Source organism: Mytilus edulis, chromosome 1, assembly GCF_963676685.1.
Source record: "Mytilus edulis chromosome 1, xbMytEdul2.2, whole genome shotgun sequence".
In the NCBI taxonomy this organism is placed as follows: Eukaryota; Metazoa; Mollusca; class Bivalvia; order Mytilida; family Mytilidae; genus Mytilus; species Mytilus edulis.
In genome coordinates this window covers 11,749,242-11,770,869 of record NC_092344.1, presented here as the reverse complement: position 1 = coordinate 11,770,869, position 21,628 = coordinate 11,749,242, and the positions used below count along the sequence as shown (strand labels likewise).

Here is a 21,628-nt window from a genome sequence, read left to right as displayed (position 1 = left end):
TAATACATGACCTTTTCCATATCAGCCTGGGTATCATCCCGAGACGGAGTCGAGGGATGATACCCAGGCTCATATGGAAAAGGCCATCCGTCTCGGGATGATACCCAGGCTGATATGGAAAAGGCCATGTATTTATCGCTTTATCATATACTTTCGACAATAGTTTTATGTAAGGCAAATAAACAATGTTTGTTAACTATTCCCACAAAAGTTCCCGTAATTTTGACGTCGTCATAAAAAATATCTGACGTCACAATGGAAAACGGTAAACAACCGATACCGGAAACACCGGAAGTAACTTGCACGAGAGGCACTATTATGGGTTTTGTGCACGAGATGCCCCTGATATGGGTTATCAGCCCGGGTGGGAAATTATGGCTTGTGTACTTCCGCTCATTACACATATGCAAAAGCTATCATATCAATGCTAAGTATATGATAAATAGCTATATACTCAATTATATTAATCTATATGTTAGCTTTTGCATACGTCAAAATTACGGGAACTTTTGTGGGAATAGTTAATAAAAAGTACTTGCTTACAAATGCCATTGACAATTATGAATCATTTTATAGTACAACAAACATGGAGTAATAATGATTATAAAACTCTTCCAACTTTTCAATGTTTCAAAATGCCTCTATAGGAAATGTTACCAAAAATATATATAAAGATAGTGGTGCTGTTGTTGGACAATTATAGTATATTTGATTTATAACTTAACTTCTTTATAAAGTTTTTGACTGTTTTAGTTATTGCATTTGTTTATTTGCCTTACATAAAACTCGGGATGATACCCAGGCTGATATGGAAAAGGCCATGTATTAATCTCTATTTATCATATACTTAGCATTGGTATGATAGCTTTTTCATATGTGTAATGAGCGGAAGTACTCAAGCCATAATTTTCCACCCAGGCTGATAACCCATATCAGGGGCATCTCGTGCACAAAACCCATAATAGTGCCTCTCGTGCAAGTTATTCCGGTATCAGGGTCGAGTTCAATATCGTAGTAGCTACTACAATATTTATGTTACAACTAGTCTATAGCTAAACGTTCAATAGTCAAAATCTACGTAGCTGATATTGAACGCAGCCCTGTTGTTTACTTTTCCATTGTGACATCAGATATCAGATATTTTTACAAAGACGTCAAAATTTACGGTAACTTTTGTGGGGATAGTTTTGTACTTGCTAACAAATGCCATTGACAATTATGAATCATTTCATAGTACAACAAACATGGAGTAATAATGATCATAAAACTCTTCCAAATTTTCAATGTTTCAAAATGCCTCTATAGGAAATAGTAACATAAATAAATATGGAGGTAGTGATGTTATTGTTGGGCAATTATAGTGTATTTGTTGGATTCATTATTTAACTTTTATATAAAGTTTTTGACTGTTTTAGTTATTTTTTTTTTTTTTTTTTTTTTTTTGTTAATTTGCCATACATAATACAATTGTCAGAAGTATATGATAAAGCGATTAATACATGGCCTTTTCCCTATCGGCCCGGGTATCATCCCTCGATCCATATCAGCATCTCGACTATATCGGGATAATACCCGGGCCGATAAGGAAAAGGCCATGCATTATATCTCTATGTAAACAATTTATGTTATACCTTAATATTATAAGATTAATATCTACACACAAATGTTCACATATACATGTATTCATTAATCATATTACGAATATTCTTAAATATTTATGTTTATACATTTGTATATAATTCGATTTATGTTAATACTTTATGTTAAGGCAATAGTAGTATACCACTGTTTAAAAGTCATAAATAGATTGAGAGAAAACAAATCCGGTTTACAAACTTAAACAGAGGGAAACCCATCAACTGTAAGAGGAAAACAACAGAAAACCGAAGTGCAACCAAAACAAACGCCAACATACATAGAACCCGAATGTTTGATAACAAGTGCCATATTCCTGACTTAGTACAGGAAATTATAGAAAAAATGGTTGGTTGGACCTGGTTTTAAGGCTCGTAAAACCTCCCGGTCATATAGCAATGTTAAAAAAAATATCGAAAATGACAACACGACGTGACTGGAAGACAGAACAAACAAACACTACTCACAGGGAAAAGCATAAATAAATAATATAATAGTACATCAGTAACATCTAAACCTCATATGAAGTCCGAATAGTGGGAAAATGCACGACCATAACGTATCAACTGCGATATGTAAACACCACAAGACGGTACAGAAGATATGTTATTGCTGAGAAATGGTATATTGATAATTGGGAAGATGAAATCATCCCGTTTTTAAAGATCTAGGTGTGAAGCCGTCAATCTGTGTCAATATTGAATAAAAGATAAAGGTAGGAAGCAGTCCTTCTAGAATCAGTAGTATCTTTAATTTTAAGTTCACTGGGATACATGAGATGCATGCACTGACTGACATATGGGTTATTCAGTGATAGGACATCACCGATACATCTGAAAGTAAAATAAAAGAATTTCGCAATGTGTCTTTAGGAAGGTTGTGAATTAATTCTACTTAAAATGGATACAAAAACTAATCGATCAGAAGTGGCGCACAATTAGTAGTGATTGGATTACCGACTGCCTGATGAAATACCAATCCTCTAAACTCATATTTACAAATATTGCCAATTAAAAAGTCCAGCATTTTGATATTATCATCTTCAGTGTTTTCACTGATAGAATCAGTGTGGTTCTTCACAAAATAAAAATTAGTATAACCCAAAACGATAAAGGTTATCTACGATTCCCATTTTTTTTTATACAAAAAGCTCTATTTAATGAGATGGTGAAGTCGATCTTTCCTTCCAATTGAGCATGGGAAATAGTAGTGTAAAGCGTAGGAAAATCAAAGGTCTTAATGTTGCTGCAAAATTGCAGAGATTGTGGTGTAAGATTTAGCAGTAGATATTTAGTTTTTTGAGAATCCACATCTGATTCATTGACACCACTAGTTGAATATATATCTTATCACAATATTTTTGAAGGCCATTTTTTACTGTAAAAATAATAGTAGTCAGCACGTTAGACAGATGTTTACTCTTTGAACATCTTGACACAGCTATGTATCGTTCTTTATATGGAGTTTTGTGAAGTTTTGGTATCCAGTATAATGACGGTAGATTTTCTTCGATTTCTTCGATGTTAATACCAAAAAGAAAGAAAGACAGGTGATTTTGTAAAATTTCATCCTATGTAAATTATGTTATAGAATACGAAGGATCAACAGTTGTGATTTTGATTCCAAGCTCTTTTGTGAGACATTGCAAGTTATGTTTTACATACGAATATTATTTGAGGCTTTATCTGCTGGAACAACGATATATGCAAGGAGGGTAAATCATCCACAACCTCTGTATTCTTGAATGGGTAAGAAAAAAGTAAAATCTCAAATATATGAAACTCCGAGGAAAATTCAAAACGGAAAGTTCCTAATCGACTGGCATAATCAAAAGCTAAAACACATCAAACGAATGGTTAACAACTGTCATATTTCTGTCTCTGTATGTTTGGGTTACATAAAAGATCTTCAAACTTTGAATATAAGCTTATAATGTCTCATTTCCTTCCGAAAATAGCAAAAATATATAAATAAGAAGCTAAGGTACATGTTTGAAGATGGTTATTATGTTGTCTAGATATATTGTATTGTAGCGGTACACAATGACCACTTGTAGTACATTCATGACTGTCTCAATAAGAGCTGAGTCACCTGAGTTTCTGTCAACGGTCGCGTGACTATACCCCATTTTACACTACTCACAATACATTATACTTTTTCAGAGATTGCAACCTTAAAGTAATTTAGATGAAATATCGTTTCATTAAGATTCAGAACGAAAAGATTTTTCATTACGCAATCAATGTACCTCCTAACTATCGATCGAATCAGAGAACTCTCAGACTGGCTCTTGTTCCCAAGACTCATTTTCACGCTCTCTAGTTGAAATAAACTTTACTTATTTCAATTCGGTTTTCTGTAATTGTGCATGTATATTTTTTACTCGTCTCCAGATGTGAAAATTTAAAAAACAAAATTTTGAAATTCAGCAATGTACGTAGTCTTCTTGTAAATTATATATTGTAATATCATATTGAAAGTATAGAGCCAGTCACGAATCATATATGAAATCTTCAATCAAAGCATAATGGACGGCGATGATGGATACCCATTTGTACCAATCCTTTGGAGTGTAAAGCTTTAAAAAATAAAATGAAGAAAATGAAGAAAAAAACCGCCACTATTTAAGTAAAACTTGACAACTATTAGCCTAAATTCAAACTGCGAAAGAAATTTTAGTTTTATAAAATAGTGATGTAAATTGAAATTATGAGACAACTAAAAACATCGTAGCAATGGTAGAATTTATTCATATTTTATTATTTTTGCCATGAATGAAATGTGCTCATAAAACGGAACACCGACAACAGAAAATTAAGTGACGTTACATCGATCTATAAATATTTAGTCACGATCTAAATAGAAATTATACAAAGATGCAAGATATATCATAACACAATTCTGAATCACATATATATTTATTTAAAACAAAACATTGAAATAATTACAATTGGTTTTACTCGGATTACTTCAAATCAATATCTCAATTTCCCACATCAAATCATTGTGTGCGGGGACAGCTGTCGCAGACGATAACGTACACCATTGTATGGAGCGGCTATGTGTTTTATCGACTATTTACAAAATGGAAAAGACAATTTAAAATCAAAGTAATACTGTACATATCATTCGGAAATATTGTATAATAAAATGTATGACAAAATATGGTAGTGACGTTTGTGGAAGGATGGAAGAGGAGAGAAGTATGTCTACTGACCACAACAGGTGTTGTGAAAGTTTGGTTCAAGAATTTAAGCCAGATAATATCGGATTGGAATATGAAAACCCAGCAGATCTCGTAACACCCCAGGTAGGTCTTTATAAACTATAAGGAACTGATCTATGTTCAAACAGTTACTGTTTTACTGTATTATATGTTGTCAAGAGCACACACAATACTTATCCTCTGTATTTTTAGCTTGGAATGAAAGATCCGTCCACTTCTTTTTTCAATAGTTCTTTGTAATTTGTTCGAATTAAGTGTATTTACAATTTGGAAATATATTTCTAATTTTGCTTGAATATCAAGTTACTAATGACTTCAAAGTCTCAAACTTTGAAAGACATAAAAGAAATTACCAATTTCTTTACAATGGAAACACAGACCTCGTTATTTCAAGTGCGAAGAGACTCAAGGTCTATGATTGTGTATCCTTCTTTTCCAGTTTAAGATCATTGATGGTTTATTTATGAAATGCAGTTTAATATTATACAAATTAACATATAGGCCTGCCAAGACTGGCAGAACCCACAATTTTCATACTAAAGTGTCCGTGTTCTTAGTTCGTACTTTTACAGCTTATTGTAAGGTATCCTTTTAAACTAGCTTTCCTAAAATTTGCCATTGATTTTAACAGTGTACTTTAAAGCAAGTACATTGTTGTTTCCTATCCTCAAAGTGGTTCAATATAAAGATGTGACATTACAAATGTTTATTCAGTCAGAGTCACATGATTCCGTGATCTTTATCAATATTTTTAAAAATGATTGATATAAACGATACAAAATAGAAAACAAAACTGAAAACAATAACCTCATATGAACTGAAGCACGTTCATCTATTCTTGATTGTAATTTTGCAGGCTCTGAAAGAACATTACGTTGAACTAAACCCGCATCTATACAGAAAGTGCAAGTCACACACCATATTTTCTCATTGTTAATCGTGAAAAAATATATTTTGAAACACTGAGATAAAAAATGAGTACTGTTACAGCTAAGAACATATCTATTTTGATTTTTCAGCGTATTTTCTCCCCTGTAATCAAAGAAATGGCTACGATCAAAGAGGATGGTATATTTTATCGTCATGATTTCAAAATTCGTGAATTGTTGTTCATCTTGAACGCATTTATTGATAATTGTAACAAATAATTTCGTTTATCGGTTTGTTGCTATGACAGTTTTGGTTCGTTTTACGACTTCTGAATTTGGCAGTAATCCCTTTTGGTATCTTTCGTCTCTCTTTTTCAATAGTAATCTGGTCACATATTATTGTCAGATTTATAGTTAAAACCACTTGATACACTTATGAATGGTTTTTTTATGTCGACATCGCTTCTTCTTCTGAATCACATAATATATCTTAATTCTTAACCTTAACCAGCAATTGAATCTATCACGTTTCTTGTACCTTTGAGATTATTATAAACACCATTGCACTTAAACTGAAAGTATGGGCAGACGATCTGGTTGTGGAAATCTCAGAACGATAAATTATGTATAAGAATTCTAATCATAACTGTATAAAACGTTTTTTTCTTTTTTTTTGAAACAAATTATGAAGCTTTGTTTTACATATTAACAATTAAGATACCAATCGTTCCTCAATTCAGCTTTCTTTTGAAAGAATGTTCAAAACTTTTCAAAAAATGTACCTATTTGTATAAAAGTACGCATTCAATGGAAATCACCTTCCTAGTCAAACTCTAAATCATGAAATTGTGTTTATGTCACGATACTCGCATGTATAACTCGGTGTGTCAGTGTAAGATCATCCCGATGGCCGGAGGCCAGAGGGTGATCTAACACTGACACACCAAGTCCGAGTGGGATAACTGTTTTACATCCCAGCTGTTTAAGATTAGACGAAAAACCATTTACAATTCATAAAATCTATTTTAGAACGCCACACAACCATTATAATATACTTTATACATAACTATATGATTTATACCCTTTTTGACCCCCGAACACGATGAGTAGATATCAAACAATGTCAACTCGCCCCACTGGCCTATCAGCCCAACCTATATCGCCACTTTATGACAAAAATTGCCCCACTCTTGTTTACCGACTCGCCCCACTTTTGAAAAAGTGTAAAATCTAAACTGAACAATCACTGACAACTCACTTATTAACGAAAAGGGTTTAAACACCACTGAATAAAGGTCTGCCAACTCGCCCCACTTATAAAAATATCTTGCTTCTTTTAAGTATGTTAAATTACTGATAGTTCGTATCCAGTCGTCCTGGTGTAGTGGTTGTGTCGTGGCTTGATATGCTAAAGGTCTTGAGTTCGAATCCCAGCATATACACTGGATTTTTTCTACGTGAATTTTGAAAGATAGTCTTTTCCGTATAATTGTATATTTAATTATAAGTTTTATAGTGGATTTGACATTCCCGCCAAAATGTTACAGAACAAAGGAAAGCATGCACAAAGAAACTCAAACTGGTGTGATCTGGTAGGGGTGATCCGGCTCAGATCACCTTTGAGTTAAAACAAAGGAGCTGGGATGTAATACTTGAGTTCATGATTACAGCCAAGAGTTATTATTTGTATCAACTCTCGCATAGCTTTTGTATTGACCCTCGCCAATGTAATACACTTTGTCTAGGAATCAGTTATGTTCATTCAATATTCATCGAAATTACCCTTACTTTGATTACACCAGTGGTATCTATTGAGGGTTCTTGAATAAGCTAATTTCTATTATAAATGGAATCCGCCTTATTTACATTAACATCAATCTCTACAAAAAAAATTCTGGCGTCTACAAGACCGGTCATTACTCTAAAATAAAAAGAGAATGTCAAGAGGATAGGAACATTTTCGTCTATATAAGTTCCACTCGCAGATAAGGTTTAAAAAGCTTATTCTAATCTTAGTGGGATTTCAATATATAAGTGTATAAACAGAAATCTTTCGGTTGAAACATGTTGTACTTCTAATCAGCTATCAATTTCATAAAAGCCGATTTTACAAAGCTGTACGCCACATAATTTATAGAAACACAGTTCTAAATAAAACAAGGAACCGTTATAGGAGACATAAGGTTATTGGTAGATTTGGCAAATACTTTTTTCAGTGGATTTAACTTTCGATTAACATGCTTAACCGTGGTCGTTCAGTATATTTGTTATAATCATTTCCTAAATTTATTCATTTTTAGCTCACCTGGCCTAAAAGGCCATGTGAGCTTTTCTCATCACTTGGCGTCCGTCGTCGTCGTCGTCGTCGTCGTCGTCGTCGTCGTTAACAATTTTTCAAACATCTTCTCCTCTGAAACTACTGAATGGATTTGAATGAAACTTAAAATGATTGTTCCTTAGATTATCCTGCACAAAGTGTGTGCTTCGATTTTTGATCCGTCAAAAAACATGGCCGCCGTTACTTGAAATAGAACATAGGGGTCAAATGCAGTTTTTGGCTTATATCTCAAAAACAGAAGCATTTAGAGCAAATCTGACATGGGGTAAAAATGTTCATTAGGTCAAGATCTATCAGCCCAGAAATTTTCAGATGAATCAAACAAACCATTGTTGGGTTGCTGCCATTTAATTGGTAATTTTAAGGAAATTTTGCAGTTTTTGGTCATTATCTTGAATATTATTATAGATGAAGATAAACTGTAAACAGCAAAAATGATCAGCAAAGTAAGATCTACAAATAGGTTAATATGACCAAAATTGTCAATTGACCCCTTAAGGGGTAAATGTCCTTTAATGACAATTTTTCACAATTTGTTCATCATATTTGCTAACTTTAAAAAATCTTCTCCTCTGAAACTACTGAATGGATTTGGATGAAACTTAGCATGATAGTTCCTTAGATTATCCTGCACAAAGTGTGTGCTTCGATTTTTGATCCGTCAAAAAACATGGCCGCCCTTACTTTAAATAGAACATAGGGGTCAAATGCAGTTTTTGGCTTATATCTCAAAAACGAAAGCATTTCTTTTCATGGTTCAGTGGTTATAGTTAAGTTTTTGTGTTTTGGTCTGTTTTTCTTATACTATATGCAATAGGTCTACTAAAATTGGTGTATAGAATGATTGTAAGGTGTACATGTCTAGCTGACAGGTGTCATCTAACCTTGACCTCATTTTCATAATTCAGTGGTCAAAGTTAACTTTTTTAGTTTTGGTCTATTTTTTTAATACTTTATGCATTAGGTCAACTATATTTGGTGTATGAAAATATTTTATGATCTATATGTCGGTTACGCAGGTTTTATTTGAACTTGACCTCATTTTCACAGTCCATTGCTAAGTTTTAAGTGTTTGTGTTTTGGTCTCATTTTCTTTATTTATAAACAGTAAGTCATATATATTTGTAATATTGAAGAATTGTTAGCTGTACATGTTTGCCTGGCATGGTTCAATATGTTCAATAAGGCATTGTTTACCAGGTGAGCGATTCAGGCTCTTGAAAGCCTCTTGTTTGTTAAACCCATGAAACTGTTCTATAGTTCATTATAATCAATTAAAAGACAGGTCTTTCGGAAAACAAAATTTACTTTTAGTTCACTTCATGAATGCAGCACTGCAGTCTAATTGGTTTTTGAGATACTACTCCAGTATTGGGCTTGATACTCTGACACAGTATAATTTGACCAATCAATATATATATACAAAGTTAATTTCCGTTTTGTATAATGATACTGTTAATTGACTGTTAGTATATTCTGCTTTCCTTACATGACGTATTCTATACATCGAGCTTAATTTTTAATCTCATGAATATATATATAGCCGTATAATTTGCCACTGGACGTTAAACAGCCATCTATTTTCATCATGGCATATTTTTAAGTTTGCTTAATGGTATTTAAGGTTTATACAAAACTTGAACGCCAAAGATAAAATCACAATGCCATACCACAAAAATAAAATAACAAAATGAAATTGTTAAACGGGATCTGAGTACAATGAAATCTTTGAAAACGGAAAAATGTAAATGTGAAGAATGACTTTGTACTTACAAAGCGCTTTATTTTTTTTCAGTCTGACTGAATCAAGTACAAACTATACAATTGGGTTGCCTCAATGTAATTTTGTTTTCTGACCTCTAAATGTTGACCTCCTAAATGTGTTTTGATTATCAATATCACTGGGTTACTGTCTAATTGACACATTGCCATAGTCTGCTTTAATTTGTGCTAAGCGTGCTCATATCAAGTACTGCATGCTAAGTGTGCGGTCAGTGTGACCTGGGTGAAACAAAAAGCATTATGTGAATGGTCAGCCTCAAACCAATCCATCAGAAAACAGTACATCTCTTACTTTATCCCCCCTTCTTAGTAATCATGTTATCTATATATTTCCTCTTGATACACTATACTATTATACTATTACAGTGGCCAATTAATCACAAAGGATATGCGGTGTACCGTGTTACAGTTGCTGTATTGATGGTAGGATGGATAGTAGCCGATCTCATGTACGAATCTCAAAAGTTCTACCACGATAGAATATGGTTATACCTGGTATATGCTACAAACTGGAGTTTCGTGCTATTAGTACTGAGCACGTGTTTTCATGCAGTGTGTGTTATGTTTTATACTACTCGAGCTGCATCCTGTGTGGGTAGGTAAAATAAAACATTGACTTTTTAAAAAATGTTCATCATTGGCGAGTTTCATTGCTTTGAATTGGGTAGAATAGAACGCATTATGCATTAGGATTTTCAAACTTTTCATCTTAAATTTTGCTAATGGGGGTTGTTCCAGAAACGCACGTGTAGCACAATATCATGTAAAATTAATTTTTGGGTTGACGTTGCTGTGAGTCTAAATGCATCACACTTGCGAGCTGAGCAAGTTGTTTATCCAATCATTAAAATAGTATACAAACTATGTGATCATGAAACATACTTATCAAATATCGATAATAAGCAGTTCTATGTGTTACATAATAGTAACCTTTAAAGTCGTAAGACAAACCAAAATCGTTTCAATATTTAATTCCATGTTATCTTTGATACTTCAGCTTGGAGATTGATTTCTTCTTGTTTTAAAGCAATGCTAATAAATACCTCGCAACCAATTAATTGCAAAGACTAGGAAAATTTATCCTGCAATTCTCAGATACGAATATTAAATACGGATGATAGCTTGAAGGGAAACAAGATCAATACATTTAACTCAGACGAATGAATCTTAAGTTTAGCCAAAGATGATATACAGATTTTAGAAATTCAATTATTGTATTCTAGCAAAAGTACATATACCTGACAATCAGACCAATACTAGCCGCAGAACCGTCTAAAACCTATAATAGCATAAAACAGCTGGCGTCTTAATATATCCTCATGGTTTTCCCCCAATTTTACCGCGACTTTTGAATTATCTTGAATTAATTAAATACAAAACGTCTACCGGTTGTTAATAGGTTTTGGTATGTACTTTTTTTTTAATTTTGATAAAGATGTCCTTCGATGAAAACTTTTTCACAAAAAATACAACATATACCATTTAACATAAACAGTTTTCACCATGGAACATCGAAGAACTATTAATTATTTGATGTGATGGATACATGTACAATCATTAAAACAAACTTTCTAACAAGTTTATATTTCGTATACCAGAAACTTTTGAATATTGCTTTCACCATAAGAGTGAAACGAATTCATACCTTAATTGCAAAATTTATCAATTTTATAGGTTCTTCTTGTCAAGTTTGACTAAGATGACATTGGATACTAGTATTCTGTATATTCTGTTCTAGAAGGTCATGCATGTTAACTTATATTGCTTACTCCCATGTTCTAAGGCCCGTGCTGGATAGTGGCATATCGAATCTACTTATTTTGTATGTGTAGTTATCAAATGCAACCCACCACCATTGTACTTTTCCAAAGACAAATAAACAAACAAACAAACAAACAAACAAAACTGGGGACATACGACACACTTTATTATCTCAGCCATTAACAAGGTTGACTAATGTTTGGTATGTATGGTTTGTGTCATCAGTTTTCTTCATTATGAAATCGTTGTAATCGTGCAGATATTCTGCTGACTAAGAAGCATATTGATTCCACAATAATTGGACATTTAATAAAGTCTAGTACATAGATACGACTTCATACCATCAAATCGACTGATGCGTGCAAACTATGATAAACGATATAAAATGCCATTAATATCATCAGACGTAACTTATTAGGAACCCAGGACAAAAATAGAGTTTTTTTTAAGAAGCTGTAATTTAGATGATAAGCAGAATTTACTTGCTAACACATTTGACCTTTATATATGTCATTGCATTATTGATTCGGAAGATAACTAATGGTCAAACAAAGAGTTGTTTGGTCTAATAATATCGCCGAAATATAACAAGGCCACATCTCACTAATTAAAGTATTATATATACTACCATGACTACATTCATCTCGCCTGACCGTTCACGCTGGCCTATGCAATGCACAGTATCTTATTAAACGTAAGTAGATACTTTCAAAAATGCTTGCTTGACATTTACACATCTTTCAGATAAAACACAAGAACAGGATAACAGATATATTGAGATGTGACAGTTGTTCATGATAGTCAAACCACCTTTTAGTATTTCCATCAAACTAAATAAAAAAAAATCGCTCAATCTTCGTTTCTATGGATGTAATGCTTCAAGTCAGTCATAATGTAACAAAGTTAATTATAAGTACACAATCTACAACAATGCACGGCATTAGACACTTACGACGTCAGTGGCTGTGTACATTCTATAAAACGGTTGGAATGAGCTAAATATGAAACTACTCAAATAATGACCGGTACAAGTCTAGTCTATTTGTTGCTGGGTTGTCATATTTGTATATATATCCTCTGGGTTCTAAATGTTGATAACCCATTAACAAACTCGGTTAGTTATATTCTCCATATTATTTATAAAAACATCAAACAGTCCATATGATTAAGAGTGTTTTAATAATCAAAGGTTTTTTTACAAATACAGTTAACTCTCGTTGTCTCGAACTCGATTGACTCGAAATTTCGGATGAGTCGAAGTTTTCACGTGGTCCCGAACTTTGTTCCATATAAATGTACGTAATTCGACTCCTGATGAGTCGAAATTGGATGAGTCGAAATTTCGGTTGAGTCGAACTAAATTTACGATCCCAAGGTGAACAAAAGCATCAAAATTCATTATTTATCTCGAACTAATACACATATGTCAAACATAACCTCCGGCATTTAAATGGATTGAAGAGTTAATCTGACAATACACGTGTAATTAAATTTCCAGTCACTGACCACGGTATTGATTTATGACATGCTATTTCCATGAGTGTTTACCTAAGATTATCTTTTATTGAATTTTTATAAATAATAAGTGATACATTGTTAATGTTCATGAAAAAGTATTTAAAATGTTTACAACATTAATGTACTACATTAATTCAGATCCACAATGGTCGGTTCAACAGAATAATTATGTTTACCCTTCTGTATTACCAGAAGTTCATTACTACTGGACTTCTGGTATTAACTTATATAACTCCTGGTTTTTAAAAAAGATTTTATTGTCCGTAGTTGTAGTTGTAAGTGTTTGCTTTTCGCCTACATCATCTGTATTCGTTTTTTCTGTTAAGATGTTGTTGCTTTTTATTTTCCTCGTGTATCATTGACTTTCAGATTCAAAACGCGAGACTAGCCGAGTGTTTTAAATGGCGGAAACTTAACTGGAGTTAAATGGAGAAATAACGTATTACACAAATGTGGTGTTGAAATCTCTTTCTATAATAGTTTTTGAACAAACTTCATCTTATTTTTCAAATAACCTGCGTGAAAGTGCTCTTTCAGACAAGGTCGCCATTTTGTGGATTAAAAATTAAGAGGAAAACAATTAAATGTGAAATAGTGAATGAATTTTGATAAATTTAGAACTGAAATAAAAAAAAAACCACACGTTTATTATAAAAAAAAACATAAACTGGTCGGAAAAGTATAATTCGGCCCAGTAAAAGAGAAATAAATATACTCTAGCTGGCTATGCGGTATGGGTTTTGCTCATTGTTGAAGGCCGTACGGTGACCTATAGTTGTTAATATCTGTGTCATTTTGGTCTTTTGTTGATAGTTGTCTCATTGGCAATCATACCCCATCTTCTTTTTTACATCATCTATGGTATAATGTTCATTTATTTCAAGCACATTTCTCTGTCGGTCTTCATTATTAAAGATATAATATAAATTCAGGGTTTGGAAATGACTTTCCGGAAATTGATATTCAATGCTTGAAGGATGATTGTGCTACGAACCTTCCATACACACATCGTAACAACATTGGACAAAATAATGGATTGTCAAGACATTCAAATGTGTATTTCCTGAAGTGAGAGACTTATTATAAATCACTATGTAATTGTCAGCTTTTAGGAAGAACTTAATGTAAAAACACTATCAGTGATGGCAGTATAATCTCTAGAAATACAGTCTTATTGATTATGATGTCATTAGTTGTCTAGAAAATGAAAATAAATTGAATTTTGGAATGTAAAAGGTTGATATTATGTTTAAGCATGTCTCTATACATAATTACTCATAAAGTAGCGAATACAAAACAATACTGTTTCAAACTAACGTGGACTTAATCAATTATTTTTATCATTTTTTTTAATGCCCCACCTACGGTAGTTTAGAGGGGCATTACGTTTTCTGGTCTGTGCGTCCGTTCGTTCGTCCGTGCGTTCGTCCGTTCGTTCGTTCGTTCGTTCGTTCGTCCGTTTGTCCGTTCGTCCGTTCTTTCGTTCGTCCGTCTGTCCCGCTTCAGGTTAAAGTTTTTGGTCAAGGTAGCTTTTGATGAAGTTGAAGTCCAATCAACTTGAAACTTAGTACACATGTTTCCTATGATATGATCTTTCCAATTTTAATGCCAAATTAGAGTTTTTACCCCAATTTCACGGTCCACTGAACATAGAAAATGTTAGTGCGAGTGGGGCATCCGTGTACTGGGGACACATTCTTGTTTTGGGATAATTTGATGCCGATAACAGATGTTTGATGCTTTTATATTGACAACTTTCTAGACTGGAGTGTTTTAAGAGCTTGACATTGTATATGTAATTTACCTTGAAAATTGGCGAGGATGACGTCTAGGTCATTTGGTCATTTTGCTGCTTTGCTGACTAAACTTATATAGTTTTTACTTATTGGTGTAGGTCGATTCTATTTTAAGACAAACAGCTAGATACCATAAACATACTATGTATACACAGGCCAGAGTCTAAGCTTGATTTGCTTTATAATATAAAAACTAAACTGACGAAAAAAGGTCATATATTCAAAATCATAAAATGCAAAAAAATAATTTTGCAAAGTGAAACATTTGACAAACAGTCCAAAAACAAACAACAGTACACAGAACACGACACCGAGAATTAAAGACTGAGCAGCACGAACCAAATGAAAAACCGGAAGTGATTTCGGATGCGTCAGAAGGGTAACAAAATCCTGCTTTATTATCAGTCGTTTTACTCATGTAAGTATAAACCCAGTGATAAGTCTAATGCGGTTGGTCACATTCGGAGAAAAGGCGGATGAAATGAATTTTATTTGGGATCGTCACTATTTTTTACATATGTGACCATGATATTATTACACGCCCGAAAACCCTTCTTTACCTGGACTGGATTGAACATTCGATGTCACCAACCAATTGCCGCCATAATAAAAAAAAATCTGATATGGTAGTGTCTGATAATTGCCACAGTCCTAGAAGAAAGTAGATTTCTTGGTTTTCTCAAATCTGTGTTTCTTTTCTGATTTTCTCATGGCTGATATCTCATGGATTCTCGAGGGGAATTAGTGTCGATTATTCAATAAACGGTGTACATGTCTACTTAAATATGTATTGATTAATATGTTAGTTTATTTAGTCTATGAAGCATATCTGCATTAATATTGCATAATTGAGATTTTACATTTATTCTAGAATACATTAAAAGGATTTAAAGAGAGACATTGTATTTTCTTTTACAGATCGACAGTCGTTTGAAAAGATGCCACCATCTTTAAAGCTTCAGTGGGTCCTTCAAAATCTAGGCTATAATTCTGCAATAGTAGTGACTATATCTTACTGGTCATTCATAGCCTTTCTTGACCATACAGGTATATTACATTGACATTTGCAAGGGTTTTATAATACAATTACTTTCAAGATGAAATATTATAAGAAATAGAATGGTCTGCAATTCCATCATCGCGATTTAGATACTTGAAAGTTAAATAAAACGTGACTGAATAGTGTTCCAATCTGAAAACCCTAACCTTAAACGACGTAAAATTACAATCTGAACATTAACTGATTAATTTTGAGATTAGTATTGTATTACTCAATAAAAATAGGTCTATTAACCAAAGCCCCTTTTGACTTTGACAGTTGTCCTACGAATATGTATAAACGAAGTAAAATATATCATTTAAGGTATTTAACATAATATTTTTGCTTCTATTTTCAGCAATCCTGATGACAGACATGAGCCGATTGAAGCACACCTTAAACACAGTATTTGTTATCTTTGATTTAATGATATCAGCAACACCGATCCGGATTTTACACATGTTTATTCCAGTCATGTTGGGTTCTATATATTCGCTTTTTAACGCGCTCTACTTCCTGAATAACGGAACCATTTTAGAAGGAAGACACTACGCGTACAACGTTCTTAACTGGGATCATCCTCAGGAGGCTATAATCACGTGTATGTTATGCATGATTGAATCCGTGCTTAGTCAAATTATTTTGTACGAATTGTATAAATTCAGGCGTTGGATATATTCAAAAACGTTCTTTGGACGAGAGAATGATCTTCCGTATTCTGAAATGCAAAGCATAATGACAGAAACTCCGAAGTATTCAGCTATGGGAAAGGACCAGCAACCAGATTTTTCTTGATACAAACTGATCCTTAGCCTAGGATTTAATTGTTAAGACATTTTGTTTGTAATACTTAAGTATTTTAACAATCAATTATATTTCTTAAAGATGATTGTTATTCAGTATCATATATATATATACGGTAAACCCCTATGTAGATTTGAAATTAAAAGCAATGTCTAGCTAAATTAAATCTATGAACGGTTAACACTGATTTAAAGTTGTGTCTTATCCATGACAGTTTTTATTTACCTATTATGGTTTACTTTTACAAATTGTGACTTGGATGGAGTTGTAACATTGGCACTCATACCACATCTTCCTATATATATTGAACATTAAAACTCAGTTACAGACACTGCTATGTTCAGTGTTTAAAAAAGAGTTGACTGTCACTGTGAACAACATAGAAGCCCATGGGGAATAACGAGAGAACTCTTTTTGTCAGAAACCATTGTCAAACATCCAAACATACTATCCACACTGATTTGTGTCCACACTTGTTATAAATATAATATGATTGACCGTAATATTTCTTAAAGATGGTTTTTATTCAGTTTCATATAATATAACTGACCATGAAAGTATTATATTGACAAAATTCTTCCATGGATTGACATAATATAATTGACCGTAATATATCCCTTGGCTGGTTAATTTTATTAAATTTTGCCAAAATATTTACTCAAGCAGTTGCATGACAAAAATATCAAGATTTCAAGTAATTTGAACCATGCAATTTACAGGAATAATTTCATTGAATATAAGCAGTTTAACAAATATTTGTGTTGAGAAGCTAGCACTAAAAGTAGCTGATTTTTAAGAGTTAAAAGTTCCTTTTATATTCTATACACCCTTAATAAGATCAAACGAGGTAGAAAAAGGTTCCGCATTCTACAGAATAATATGGTAGGCTAAGGTTGATCATGTTCCAATAAATTTTTTTCTGGTGCATGATACTTACAAAAAAGGCTTCGTTATAGCAAGTGCTACTGTACCTAGTTGTATAATGTCAATATGTAGTTAAGCTTTATTTTTATCATTGCTGGCCGCGCATATAAATGAACCATGTATATATCTTTAGTATTACTTTTCTATATCAACTTAGCACACTCTGAACTAACAACAATGTTACACTCATTTAATTAAGTATTCGCCTGGCATTGAACATGGAGATTATTGCTTATATGACGTTTTAATGAATCAATCCCATTTGAAGGGGTTAGCGGAATGTCATTCTGTAGCCTTGACAATCGGCCTGACAAACTGCTGAAATATTTAGAGTTTGCAATGTTCTTTAAATAAAACATCTTCAAATTGTAAAGGTCTAAAATAATGCGTGTAATTACAGTCTATTGATTGGTGACAACAGTTTTAAAAGTACTTCTGTAAAGTCCAAGGTTGGGAAATGATTAAGAATACTTATACGACTGTTCAGTTTCTAACTCTATTTGACTATCGTGAATCACCGGTTGGAAATTGTTCATTATTTTGACTTATGTTATGCAGACATATTCGACTGGTTGCGTTTGATATATAATTTAAGGTTCGCCTATAATGATTCTTGTTTATAGAGACAATCGTTTTTTTAGAACTTGATAATTGTGCCATTATATTTATTTTAATCAGACAAGCTTTAATGTATGATACGTATAAAATCAGTTAGATGATGTTTTAAAGTAAGCTGCATGTATTTCATTTATTCAACGACGACCACGAGTGCAATAATTGTTTGGCAAAAGTTTAACTCTGTGTTACACCCAAGATGCATAGTGTTGTTAAGATGGTTTTTCTCAGTTACTATAAATAGATTCTCATGATTTTCTCCAGTTACTATATATTAGATTCTCTTAACTCTTTGGCCTTCAGTGATTTTTTTTTATATTTTCCGATCGGAAAGGCGCTGTTATCCCCCTCTTTCGACACGCGATTTTTTTTTTGCCAGTTTGTTGTGCGCCATAGAGACATAAAATTCTTTAAATTTAAGTATACAAGTTTTCTACATAAGAAGGAGAGCTTGAAAAAAATATCCAGCTTATTTTCTCTTCGGAAATTTTATTATATATTTATGTAAAAATTCGCTGAATTGGCACAATTGTAGATGGTAATTCTGTAAAATGTGTCAGATTTTTGTCTTCCTTGAAATGAAAAAACATACAAAACTATTTAATAAATACTGATTTACTAATGCTATCTAACTTCGCTTATACTTATATTGTCAAGACGATTCAAATTATTTTGTATGATATTTAAAACAAACCGAGTGTATTTAGAATTTGGCATTACGCGTGGTTGCCAAGAATCAATCATATAACATATGTTAAAATTATAATTTTAATGATATTATTGCGCCACATTTAGTTTCGGCAACATGATATATCTAAGTGTAATCCTTCTCAACTGTCGTTTAATGAGATTCATGTATTATTCCATTATTACAAGACAATGTTGTTATTCTTATATTTTGCGAAATTGGCATCCTAACTTTAAGACTTATATTTCGTCGTTCATATTGTGCTACATTCTGTAACCATGTATTTAATTACTACCTTATGAAATGTGTACCTGTTCGTAATCTTCGTCATATTATTTAACCTTATGAAATGAATACCCGTGTGTAATAATCATTGTATAATTAAAGCTTTGTCAATGTAAAAAAATTATAAACATTAATGTTGCTGCTTCCAAACTTTTATTCATAATGTACATTTCATTATGATTATCATATACTTGTTAAGATTTCCACTTTTCTGTTGAATTTATTTTGGTATAAAGTGTTGAATAAACGTTGTTAAAGTTCACATTGTTCATATTACTTTCCGCAATAGTTTTGACTTCGATCGTTACCACAAGGTCACCAAAATGAGTTTCATTACCACAAGGTCACCAAAATGAGTTTCATTACCACAAAGTCACCAAAATAAGTCATCTCTTCTGGTGCATGTGATATCACTTCCGGTTTTGTCCAATCTTGTACAAGAGAGACGTAAAGATACCAGAGAGAGACATTCAAACTTATAAATCGAATCTCAAAAATAAAAACAGGTAACAACGCTTTGGCTAAAAAAGAAAAGATCAACAGAAATACATTATTACACAAAACAAGGTATACACCGAACCCCCTTGACGCATCGATTTTCAAAGTTATATATGACATATATGCTTATAAAACTGTTATAAATTAAAACAAGTAGACGTTACAACACAAAAAATGCCATATAATTTACAATGTGATATATATACAAAATAGTATAATGATGTCCTTTTTTTAATTAATATATCATACAATTAGTGAAATTGTGTATAATATGGCATACTACTCGAGGAAAATATTTCTCAATATTAGTACCATTGTCTTATTAATACTGCATTGACACTTCTTTTTCTGTGAACTTTGCGTTTTGTAGAGCAATATTAGCCACTGAATGACAATATAAACTGTACAGAATTGCAAACAATGTTTTTGTCATGCAACTAATCACAACTGTTTGGAAATTTGTTAGCTTATCGCTTCAAATTTCTCCAGAAGATATTTTAATTAAATTTCAACAATATCCCGAAAATCAAATTTGAAATTTACATAATTGCATTGAGTTATTCAAAACTTCATCCTTTACATATTAAAAATTTGCTAGAAATGGAAATAAAGTTTCGCTATCAGATTAAGCTTCCGTCACGATATTACTTTACGTCAAATCAACTCTACGACAAAAAATAGTTGAGGAATGTTTCTAAAAAAAACCTTCTAAAGAACTTCTCGATAATTTTAAGTCTCGATCTTTTCTTAAATTAGTTTCAACAAAACTTTTGATTTTTCAACTCTGTATACCCCCATTCCCCATATGAAATTGAAAAATCGTCAGAAAGAAATAATCCACACTGCTTTTCAACATAAAATGGTAGCATACGCTGTACATTTATTACTTTGGGATATCATACGGCATATTTTATTGACTATTTTATTTAGCGAACTAAAAAGTAAACATGCTTCACAGAGGAGTGATCATTATGCTGAAGTTTCTTACTGACAACATATTTGTGAATTTGAAGGAAGACTTTTTCAACAAATTATCACCATTCCTATGGGAACAAACTGTTTTAAAATTATCAATTTACTCCACCTTTGTAGCAATATACCAACTTCATCTGCATATGCGATATACATTTCCCAACTTATTCGTATTCAGGAGCTTGCAGCACCTACTCAGACTTTGCAAAACGTGTCTGAGTAGAAAGTTGACGAACCAGCGGTATGTCATCCTTATAACGTGTTAAAGTATTCTTTTTTTTTTTGTCTTATGAATATTTCTTTTACTGTTTTGTCTGTTTTTGGTGAAACCTTATGACGTGGCTCTGTACTTATTCATCCCGTTATTGTGCTTTTGATAAAATTTTAAGCCTTGTTTTTCATTTTTATATGCCTTGTTTTGCTACTTCATTATATGTTTTAAGTTGACTGCTGTACCCCTTTTTGACATTTAATCATTTTACCAACCGTAAAAACGAACAACAAAGAACAACAACCACAACAAGAATTATAACAACAATCATTCAACATTGGTAACTGCTAATGTTTATCATGTAAGCTATAATTAAATGATGACAATACAGTGATACTATCTGTATTTTTTCTATTGGCTAGCTTCATTAAAAAAAAAGGAAAAACATATCTCCCGAGGCAAATGGATACATATTTTCAATCATAGAAATCAATGCTGCGGAAAACCAGTTTACTTCCGTTGTTTTTATTGTTGGATCTGTAGAATCTGTAACTCCATACTACATGTATGACGGGACATTTCAATTCTGCAAAGCGTCTTTATTGGGTTCAACATCATCAGATTCACTATTATAATCCCGCTTTTAAAATTACTGTTGTCTAAAAAT

General features: G+C 32.5%; 1 protein-coding gene across 2 annotated transcripts; it reads left to right on the top strand.

Annotated features, from left to right (window-relative positions):
* The first annotated feature begins 3,274 nt into the window (after positions 1-3,274).
* LOC139523919 (protein rolling stone-like) lies at positions 3,275-19,542 on the top strand. Of its 2 annotated transcripts, XM_071318331.1 has the most exons (5): positions 3,275-3,383; positions 4,807-4,945; positions 10,217-10,445; positions 15,844-15,972; positions 16,323-19,542. In XM_071318331.1, exons 2-5 carry the CDS (start codon positions 4,823-4,825, stop codon positions 16,757-16,759), a joined length of 918 nt encoding a protein of 305 aa, XP_071174432.1. In that variant the 5' UTR covers positions 3,275-3,383; positions 4,807-4,822; the 3' UTR covers positions 16,760-19,542. The 2 variants fall into 2 exon arrangements, with proteins under 2 accessions (XP_071174432.1, XP_071174422.1); XM_071318321.1 differs by lacking the exon at positions 3,275-3,383 and having other exon boundaries at positions 4,482-4,945.
* The last annotated feature ends 2,086 nt before the right edge of the window (positions 19,543-21,628 follow it).

Excerpts from the sequence above, each read along its gene's own strand:
- LOC139523919 (XM_071318321.1), top strand. The coding sequence starts at position 4,790 with ATGACAAAATATGGTAGTGACGTTTGTGGAAGGATGGAAGAGGAGAGA. Across the intron at positions 10,446-15,843 it reads TCGAGCTGCATCCTGTGTGG|ATCGACAGTCGTTTGAAAAG; the intron begins GTAGGTAAAATA and ends TTTCTTTTACAG. Across the intron at positions 15,973-16,322 it reads AGCCTTTCTTGACCATACAG|CAATCCTGATGACAGACATG; the intron begins GTATATTACATT and ends TTCTATTTTCAG.